This window comes from Xiphophorus maculatus, chromosome 1 (assembly GCF_002775205.1).
Source record: "Xiphophorus maculatus strain JP 163 A chromosome 1, X_maculatus-5.0-male, whole genome shotgun sequence".
In the NCBI taxonomy this organism is placed as follows: Eukaryota; Metazoa; Chordata; class Actinopteri; order Cyprinodontiformes; family Poeciliidae; genus Xiphophorus; species Xiphophorus maculatus.
The window spans coordinates 13474302-13484945 of record NC_036443.1 but is presented as its reverse complement, the minus strand read 5'-3'; the positions used below and the strand labels follow the sequence as shown (position 1 = coordinate 13484945).

General features: G+C 40.4%; 1 protein-coding gene across 1 annotated transcript; it reads right to left on the bottom strand.

Annotated features, from left to right (window-relative positions):
- Positions 1 to 478: 478 nt before the first annotated feature.
- slc25a33 (solute carrier family 25 member 33) lies at positions 479 to 9756 on the bottom strand. Its single transcript, XM_005801324.3, has 7 exons — positions 9490 to 9756; positions 6380 to 6553; positions 4729 to 4806; positions 3594 to 3694; positions 3323 to 3389; positions 1274 to 1554; positions 479 to 1195 (listed from the first exon to the last, which is right to left on the bottom strand). The coding sequence occupies exons 1-7, from the start codon at positions 9528 to 9530 to the stop codon at positions 996 to 998; spliced, it is 942 nt and encodes a 313-aa protein (XP_005801381.1). The 5' UTR covers positions 9531 to 9756; the 3' UTR covers positions 479 to 995.
- Positions 9757 to 10644: the final 888 nt, after the last annotated feature.

Here is a 10644-nt window from a genome sequence, read left to right as displayed (position 1 = left end):
AAGGAAAAGGACGTGTTCTGCTGATTCATGGCTGAGTCATCATGGGTGTTTCACATGGCACGACTAAAAAAAAAAAAAAAAAAAACTAAAAACAACTGCTTCAGGAAGTTCTGTTTCCCCTCCGCCGTTTCCCATCAACTTACTGATGTAGACGAGGCAAAATATAAACAATAGAGCCAATGACACCTTGGGTTGGGTTGTTTAATAAGGAAGCCATTTGTTCCTTCTAAAACGGCCTTGGCTGGCTTCAGGGAATCAAATCTAAATTTATTTATTTTGGCTGTAACTGCCTTCATGTCTTTTTAATGGTTTGTATGACGACAGGTCATCTTGATCTTGGAAAAAATAAAATGGTATTTTAACGTGAAATATCTAAATGTAAAATGATAGTTTTTGATTCACAGTGATCAAGTGAACCTCCAATTAGATTTTTTTTTTTGGCAAAGTATGAACGTCTTCACGAAGGAAACACGCGTACCTCTGTAGAGTTGTGCATTTATGGAAAAATACGATAAATCTCTGTGCAGCTCAAACAACTTGAAACAGATTGTAAAACAGAAATCTTTAAGTAGCCCATGTTACGACTAAAAGAACAGCTCTACTATTACAACTTCTCCTGAATGATATTGTTAGCTAATCGCGTCAACCTGCCCACATCATTCGTTATGATACAGTGATGAACAAATATCTTCAACATTACAAAACAAAAAATAATTTAGTTAACTTAAAACTAGTCACCTACAAACATGACCTTCCACAGGTATGCAGTTTTAGTACCGAGGCTTTGTGTTGATAAACTAACAAGCTCTGAATTAAATAATGTGTCGAACTCTTTGGATGACAGTACAAACTGCTACCGTTTCTTCACAGCGGTCTGTGCAGGACCACTTTGAAAGTAAGTATGTATGCATGTATATGCTACGTTTTCTTCAGTCTCTTGGGATTACTCTGGAATCCATTGCGTGAGAGGAAAGTCCCAGCTTTCAAACACGACATCACTTGGAATCTCCCAGCAGGTGGACGATGAGTTCGTAGGTGGACAGGACAATGGCTGTGTTGGGGATTTGTCTGATTAGCTGCGGAACGAGTCCTCTGTAGAAAGCTGCGTAGCCTTCTTCCACAGCTATCAACCTCCCCGTCTGGAAGAAGTACTTGTACTTGCTACCCTCTTCTCTGAGCCTGGTCCTGATGACCTCTGTTTGGACACAATGAATAAACGGTTAGACAAACAGAAATACAGCAGGCCTCTGAGTTTTATATGCAGCGAATTTACCATGTGGGTAAGCTATGCAGGAAGCGCAGCCCTTCGAAAAAGCTGCTGCCATCATCAGCCGCAGGAAGTCTGATGCTCCTTTCTCGTTGTTTCCGTTCGGCGAGGCGAACTGGCTCTTGGCGAGTTGCTTCTTCAGCGTCTCGTAGATGAGGAAGCAGATCATGGTTTCCGAGATTCCAGCGTAGGACGCGGTCAGGCCGCGGTAGAAACCCCGTACTCCCTCCGTCCTGTAAACGTAGCGAGCGCACTGCAGCGCATTCATCTTCTTCTCTCCTCTGGCTCTAAAAGTCAAACCGATACGGATCGTTAGTGACAAGAGGTCACACGTGGTTTATAATGGTCATATTTTCCATGAGGTAGAAGACGCCACAGGCAATACAACCAATTCAAGACAGACGTTTAAGGTAAACGAGCAATTTGTGGTTGTTGTAAGTAGGTCGGCTTTCAAACGTTCTTAAACAGTTGAGGGAATAAAAGGCCACATCTTCTTGCTTTTATTGTTTAATTGGGCTGATTATGGCTCACTGGGAAAGGTATGATAGTCTACGTAATATTGAAAGTTGAGGGTTAGACTCCAGTTTCCTCCTCTGTCACAAGGGCAAGGCATGTGTTTCCAGTCCATAAAGTGGTTAATAAATGCATACCCTATCAATTGTGGTTCTTGTGTAAAGTGCTTTGATTGGTACAAAGATCCAAACCATTTCTATTTAGTGGGTCATTTTGAATATGTATCATAATAAAGGTCTGTTCTAAAGGATTTATCTTTCTCATCGTCAACAACCCACCCAATAAAGACAACAAAAGTCCTTCAAAAGAAATCTATCTGCAAACAACCTTAATCACAATGTTATCTTAATGCTAGAGATGCACCATTGGTTGTAGCAACTGGCAGGTCAAACATAAAAAATAAGATTGTTTTGTTTTCAATAAAAGCGCCAAAACTAACTCAATATTTTGTCTGTAAGCAGATCAACCAACAGCATGCACATGCTTTTTTTTTTTTTTTTTGAGTTTGATGAATAACAGATTAAGAAGTCATATACTGTCTTTTTATTCCACAAAAAGTTGGCAGTTCTGTTATGTAGCTCTTATAAAAATAATAAATAAAAAATATATATAACATCCCAAATGGTCAAACTGGAACCGATTGTCAGATACAAACGATTTTGGTGTCTTCCTGGAAAAACCTGGTCGCTGCATCTTTACCTATCGAGATATTTTTTCCCCCCAACTTACATTCAATACAAAAAAAATTAAACCATCCAATATTTACTACCAAAATCTCTCCTCAAAGACTGACTTAAAATCATCTACTGAAACAATCTGCTCACAGTCCTTCTATTCTTGACATGAAGCCTTTAAGATGCTTTTGGACATCAATGGTATTTCTGCTTCTGTTGTTTGGTGTGTCCAATTTTTTAGATAGATTATTTTCAGAATGCTCAAATTTCAGTGGAACTTGACAATTTGGTTTAACAGGCCAGACTACAAGCAAAAAGCCCTGGACAGGAGAAGACATGGACACAATTCACTCTAAGTGATTTGTTACCTTTATCCTACATAAGGAAGAAAGATCAATTCAATGTTTTCCTTATTTTGGTCAATTATTAACCAGTCTAACTCAGCTTCTTCTGTTGTTCATATAGTTATTTATCCTTCAAAGAAGTGATAAGTATATAACCTACTTTTAGAAAAATGTCCCAAATTCACCTGCTTGTGCTGCAGGAAAGAACCCCATCTTTACGGGCAGAGAGAGCAGACTTGTTTTCTGTGACCTTACTACTGCTCCAAACTTGGCAACGTAAATATGGCCAACTGGATGAAGGACAGTGCGTCAGTGGTGCGTATTTATAAAGGCAGGTCACACGCTCAGCCTCACGCACTGCAGAGCAGTGGGTCCGTGAACTCAGGCCCCCTAAATGGCTTCATTTGAAGGTCAATTATACTTTAACACCTGTCAGCCCCCTAATATAGGTGTTTGACACAACAACACTATGTGCCTAAGAATGTAAACAAATATAGAAAATACCAACAGGGAGCAGAACATACTTTTTCTCCAGCTGCATCCTTGTCTTGACCATCCAGATGGGGTTCATCAGAGAATTGGTAACAAAAGCTGAAAACAATGAACATTTTAATTTTAATCTTAAAGTACAAGATTGAACCATTCAAGCATGCCATAATAATGTTGGAGAAGCAACATTATTATGTTTGGGTTAATTAATAGTTCATGTTATCAGGTTTAATAAATAGTTTATATGGCACCGAATTGCACAACATTTCTGTTTCATTTATCGATTCGAGACACCGGGCTGCTCACCTGCAGTACCAGCTGAGGACATGTGCACCAGTCCACTGTTGGGGACAAACAGCCCGTTGAACATCTCCTTTGATTTTGAATATGCAGCAAAGTAAATGGCTCTGAAAGAGACAGAGAGAGAGATGCTGATAAGGACTCTTAATTGGAAGCAGCTGCAGATAAGCTCACAGTTTTACAATAGAAGTGCTTCGTCCACTCAATGCGAATGTGAAAGCGGAGCTATATATTGCAAAAGCGGAACAGGACTGTGTGAAGTTTTGATGGTGTGCCTAGAGGAATCTCTTTCCTAGCGCCAGCTCTCTCTGTTCTGCTTCTGGAACAGACTGTCGCTGCACGAGAACACGCTGAATAAGCACTGGCCAAGCCAGAGATGCCCACTGGGACGCTCTGCATTGAAATCTGTCGAAGCTCGCCAGCCTAACAGCAGCGCATAATAACGCTGTGGCTACTATTCAACCACAGACGAAGCTTATAAGTAACACATAACTCCCTTTCAGTGTTAAAGTCCAATCAACATCTAATGCAAGGTGAATCAGAAGGTATTTGGTACGGCAAGGTTATCAGCTAAAGGGAAACAGTGCAAAGTGCACAACTTTGTTGACACTAAACATAGAATAAAGGTGAAGTTGAGACATCATAGTATGTTCTCCTGTCAAAACTTTCCCTGTAGATTAATCGCCACCTATTCCTGGTATTATGTTTGTTATTCTGTCACACACACACACACACACACACAAACGTGCCCCGAGGTTTATGAAAAACTGCTGTCTCATGTTCACAGATGCATCACACGCAAACTGTATGGGACTAGGAAGCCACTGCCATAACAACGGCTTCCTGTTTATGTAACAAGTTAGTTGTTTTTTTTTTGCCATTAAAAAAAAAAGAAGATAAATAAACAGTCTTGAGTTTTAGTGTTTGCCCAACGATTCAATTTAAACCTCTGGAGAGTCAAAGTTAAAACGCTTTATTTTGAATGTGCTTTGTTTATTGTCTTTGAATCCATTAAGCCATTTGAATGTGTGATTTCCATCTGCACCAACAGGCTGCTGTGTTTGAAATACACTTGGAGCAAAGATGCACAGCAAAGCGCGGCCTGAGGAACTGAGAAGTGTGCACAGTGAATCTGCTGTACCTTGAAGGGGCAACACCCACGAGATTCGGCCCCAGTCCTCGGAAAAGAGAACTTGGTCCCTCTTTTTCAAGAATTGATCTGTAATGAACACAAAGCAGAAACATTTAATACACTGATATGAATTAAACCAACTTTTGTTCATGTTTTTGTTTTATTTTTTAATCAGGGGAATGCATGTGAGGACTCTGCTGCAATCCCCCTCATAGTTGCATCAGCTCAGTTCAGTGGATTCTGCTCTGAACTTCATGCCCTGGTTGGTGTCTGGCGAGTCACGTCAGACGCGTCCTCAGAGACATTTTAACCCTTTGAGGGAAGTGACCCATCTTTGCCATGTGACGGCCCACTCTGCCATGTGACGGCCCACTCTGCCCTGCCAGGAACTGAGAAGAAGGGAGTGTTTCTGTAATCCACACTCTGTTAATCATGCAGGGTTCATGAACTCCACTCCTTTCTGTCACCGACACCTGACGCCTCTTCTCAAACAATGACAAACTGACCACTTTTTAGGTCGAAGCAATGCTCAATGTCAACGTTTCACTGTCGGAGCCCCATGAAATCTGTTTGTTATTATCCTTTTTATTGTGCGCCGCTTCTGTCCTAGTCTTTGGAAACAAATGTTGCTGCATCTTAAAACACAGAAGCTTAAAAAAAGAAAAAAAGTAGACGATAACATTTCTTCAACAAGCCATATATAGCTCTTCATCTGTGGCTGCATGAAAAAAAACATTCAATTCAATTTGTTCTGGAAATCAGTATAATTATGTAAATATAAAGTTACATTTTGAACAAGTAAACAGACACTGAAACATCATGACTCATTTTTTTTAGATCAAAGTGATGTCCAGTGAAAAAAAATTAAAGCAGAGCAAAGCAAACGGTTTCACTGATCAGTGGCTGAGGGAGTCTACATTTAATTTAATCGTTACAAGTTAGACAGTAAATACAAAATCTAATGAAATAAATATCAGCTCTAGACTTGACTTGATGATTTATTTGTTTGGCAGTTCTGGCGGATTATCTCCAATATTTACAGCCTAAAGCAGCCGGCGCCAGTTTAAACCAGTTCAGTTTGCAAACCTAGTCGTCCGAGCGTAACATAACTCCGCGCCTGACTAATACCCCTCCCTCATTCTCTCTCAACCAACTGGGGCAAAGTCTATTTCTTCTCAACCAATCACTGCAGACATGAAGATGGATCACTTCCACAGACATCACAGAAATCAGTTTTAGTCGAATCACGAGGCAAGAAGAGGTTGTTTACACTTGAACAAACAGCGGGTTAAAGCCTCTAAACATGAGCAGGGCACAGTGTACTTAATCCTCACTTTATGTAAGACTAGATTAAAGGGCATTTTGATTTAAAGATTATGAAAGTAACAGGATTCTGGAAGTGCTTCCAGGAATTTAAAAAAACATAATAAAGCTTTTTACTTTTGAGATAATTGGAATAATATATTTTTAAATTATTACACATTATTTCCAAACATCGATCTAAATGTTGTGGAGATAAACGCCAGGTTTCACCAGCTGCTGGGAAGGAACACGTTGTCCCTCCGTTTACAGTTGGAACCATAAAACATCTCCAGAGGCAGCTCGCAGAGTGCGCTGCGGTGCGTCACCGTTTGGCTGACAACATAAACAAACGTCTTACCGGAGCACCTGCAGCAGTCCCGGTGTAACCGTCCCGGGTCGGATAACCCCGGCGCCGCTGAGGGTTCCCAGCTGGACCTGGAAAACGGGCCGCAGGGTGAGGCCAGACGACTGTAACCGTGTCTTCAACACCTCCAGCGGGCAGGTGACAATGGCTCCCACTGTGCCGCTGCATCTATGAAACGAATCAGGAGCGTTAGGAACTCGGCAAGCTTTGAGACGTGAAGATAAAAACCAAGTATGCAGCTTCTGTTGCCATTGGATGTGACTTATTAGCTTTCACTGAGGAGTGTTTTTCCATCAACGCGCAGCTGAAGAGCTACAGGCCAGGAGACCAATGAACAATTACGGTCTAAAGCAGTTTCCTCAATCCGCAGTGGAAATTATTCCGAGTGGACAAAACACATCTGGCCGACACGGTTCTTCAACTCAGACATCCTAATTGCACATAAAAAAGAAGCTTCTTCCTGAGGGAAGGCCTTTTAAGTGCAACATTTCAAAGTTATTCAACTGGTTAATAAAGCAGAACGTCTTTAACAAACAGTATAACCTCACCAGCAGCAAGTTTAGCAGACCAGAGCTTATTACACTAAGCCTCTCTGCTGTGTCATGTCTGAAGGACAAAGTCAAATATCTTGGGAAAAGTAACGACTGACCCAATTATCTCGTCACTGGAATCCAGTTACTCTGTTATTAATCCTTCAAGGAGCAATTAAAACTTATTACATTTTTCGTAAGGCGTACGCTGGTATGAGATTATTATGCAAGTACAGAGCTTTCCTACAGTATTTACGTAAAAATAAAAAAATAAAAAGTTCATTTTCCTACTGCTTATAATGTTATTTTGATGTAGACTTAAGCAAAAGTAAAGAATAATAAATTTAGAACCAAGTATTAATTGCTTATTGGCAGAATATTAGAGCTTTTGAAATTTTATTCATGAAACAACTACATAACGGCCTGACCTTTAGTCTTTAACTACCAGAACTGTGCACATTTTCCTCACTACCTGGCAATTCTGACAAAACCAAACACTAGCAGGTATGCTGAATTGTTGCGGGCATGAACAATGATCACAACAGGGAAGTAACTCTGCATGCAGCTAACAAGTTGAGCCAGGGCAATGACACGGGGCTTCAAATCAAAATGTTATTTAGATAAGAAACCAATGAATTTCAAACCAGTTCCTTCAAGACTAAAGTGAAAATTAAACAGTTTGAAAGCACAGTCTAATCATTTTGTGTCCTTCAGATCCAGAAAAGGCCAGTACTATAATAATAATAATAATAATGTTATCTATGCCATTCAGTCATTACTAATTTTACATACGCTTAAAAAGAAGCAGTGGTAGATGTCAAGCAAACCTTTTAAGTCTACGTCATCTTATACTGCTTCACTGTCCTGTTCCTTGTAGGGTACCAGTATAACGTGCTGGTTTTAGATAGTTAACCAGTTTGGGTATCATCCTCTGGCCAACACCCTATTGTACACCTGTGATAGTTTTAAAATAGAGCATTACCTTAATGAGAGCGATGAACGGTACCGACACCTAGACTACTCATATTTTCAAAACAGACCGTTTCAAAAATTAAAAAAAAAAAAAAAAAAACTTCAAATCCACACTACTGTCTGGCTAAAAAGTATATATGGTATGAATGTCATTACCTTTACCCACCCGCATGTGTATGCTAGCCGTCTCTTTGGACATCAACAAGCAGCTATGATTTTTGTGCCCATGAAACAATTTTGTTTTCGGTCAGAGGTTAGAACCAAGTTCACAATTGTGAGCATTAAAAATGTGTCGTTTCCTGGAGCGCATGATTTTCTCTCCCAGTGACAAGAATACAGTAATATCCTGGTGGCAAATCCCTGTGCTCCTGCTTTTTAGTCATTTTCTCCTCCTCCTTCTCTGGGTAGCATAGGAGAGTAAAATTACTCTGCTTTTTGAGAAAAAGAGGTCTATTATCACATAGAAAACCTTTAAACCACAATAACAACATGACAGACATGTTTCCAGAACTTTGAAGTTATAACTTAAAAAGAAAAAAACATGAAATACATTGCTAGAAGAAATTGCTGTCTAAACTGAACTAAATGTTTTTTTATTTTGTTAAAATGTTTGTAATTCGGTCATTTTGTTACATCTCATCTTCAAAACAGGCAAAGTTAATGAAACCATCTCTGTTCATCAAGTGCAGTTCACCTTCCAATTCTCCTAATAACCCATATATCAACTTGTCATCTCTTTTCAGATTTAGTAAAAGCTTCAACCTTTTGACAACAGATTAAGATTTAGTACAGTCGCTACCCATGACACTGACAATCCTGATTTTACTGTAAACGTCTAATGTGAAACTAAAACTGAAACGTTAAATGGCGCCATTAACAGGACGGGATTAAAAATAATTCCTCCTCCAACTGTGGCTTTTATTATGCAATTCAAGCTGCTTATTGTGTTGGTAATGTGCAGTTTTGAAACGCAAACATTGCGTGTTAAGGATTGTCGTCACCGTCCAGTCAGAGCAGCGGCTGCTTACATAACGCAGTGAAGGACATGTTGATGCTAACAGCTAGCTATAACAGCTAGCTATAAATGCGGCCACATTGACAACGAGGGTAAAACAGTCAACCAAACCGCGTCATTACGAAACCCGTTGAGCTGTTGTTTCACCTCTAAACTGACAGTAAATTGTTGGAATAAGACTGTCGGTCGTCGAGAAGCTAGCTGGCGCATCTCGGGCAACATTAGCGGCGGAAGATTAGCAAACTTCCGCATGGAGAGGGTTTCTGGGGAGATTGCGCCGGCCGGTCATTGTCCACCACGACCTTAATGAAGTCCTAAAACTTAAGTTCACAGCTTTCCCCACATAACTTAATCGTCCTTTAAACCATTTACCTTACTAAATAATCAGTCGGTCCCCGAATTAAAGAATAAAATAAAGAAAGACATTGACGGCACTCGAGAGGTTGCGCTGTGCTAACAGGAGCTAGCTGGATTTAACACGATCGTAGGAATAAAATTAAAAAAAAACCCGTGTCGGATCCAAACAAGTATAATATTTAAAATAACGTTCACATATTTTCGGTTTACATAACCTTGAATTGACTTACCCCCCGGCGAAGAGATGCAGCAGAGTGTCCTTCTGGGCCATCTTTCCCGTTGGTTCAATTAGCCACCATGTTGCCGCTGGGGTCCGAGTAGAAACCGCGTTGAGCCGCAGGAAGAGAGACGGGGACGGAGTTTCGGTCACCGGTGCTCAGCAGGTCATTTGTATCTGCGTGTCCGACACCGTCGCCGGCGTTTTTGGATCTGTCAGCGGACAGCCGTGCTGCCCGGTTCCGTTCCATCTACGTAAAAGGGACGGACGGGGGTGTCGGCTCTGACGTGGACACATGTGCTCCTCTCCGTGTCTCCTTGGCCTTTTTTTTTTTTCAAAAGTGTTGCACAATTAAACCACGAACACTAACACAACTTAAAAAAAAACAACAACCGGGCAATACTTTGAACTGCTGACCTTGAGCAGCATTAGAGCAAAAATAAAGCAGGCTCAATACGAGCATTGTACTTATAATTAGTGTTGCCACCTTCAGGGCCGGGTTTAGAAAGATAAGGACCCATGGGCAAGGGCCATTTTTGGTGCCTTTTCCAAAACTACAACAACAACAAGAAAAAACAGAAGAAGAATCTTACTCAAGTTTAAAACGTCCCATGTGAGATGGCTCCATGTTGCCCCCATCCAAAAAAAATATATTATAGCTGCAGAATTTTTAAATATTTGAGTATTGTATACTTTAATAAAAATATGACAATATTAAAGTGCCACACTTCATACCACCCTAAGAGTTTCATACTTACAATGCTAGTAAAACATGCATTCATTATAATGCACGTTTTTAAGCACAGTGTTGGACCCTGGGATACTGCCGGCCCGGCCGTCTTTCATAAATGAAACGGACGACCACCATGGCTGCATCGGCCATCTCTAACACAGCAGGGTGTCTGCAGCAGTATGCTTTATGCTGATAGTTTCGTAAAAGAGTGAACAGGAAAGCAGTCACTCATACACAGAGGTTGGTTAGCGTAGTACTAGTGAAGTTACACTTCAGTAAGAACAGTATTTCAACACATTTGTACTTAAGTAGAATTAAAATTAACCTCCCAAGAAATTACTGAAGAATAAATTAAGCAAGCTTAATATATATATATATATATATATAAAATCGGCACAGAGTTCTTGATCCGTCGTCTTCCGCTTATCTGGGATC

Excerpts from the sequence above, each read along its gene's own strand:
- slc25a33 (XM_005801324.3), bottom strand. The coding sequence starts at position 9,530 with ATGGCCCAGAAGGACACTCTGCTGCATCTCTTCGCCGGGGG. Across the intron at positions 1,555-3,322 it reads AGGATGCAGCTGGAGAAAAA|AGCCAGAGGAGAGAAGAAGA; the intron begins GTATGTTCTGCT and ends TTTGACTTTTAG. Across the intron at positions 1,196-1,273 it reads CTGCATAGCTTACCCACATG|AGGTCATCAGGACCAGGCTC; the intron begins GTAAATTCGCTG and ends GTGTCCAAACAG.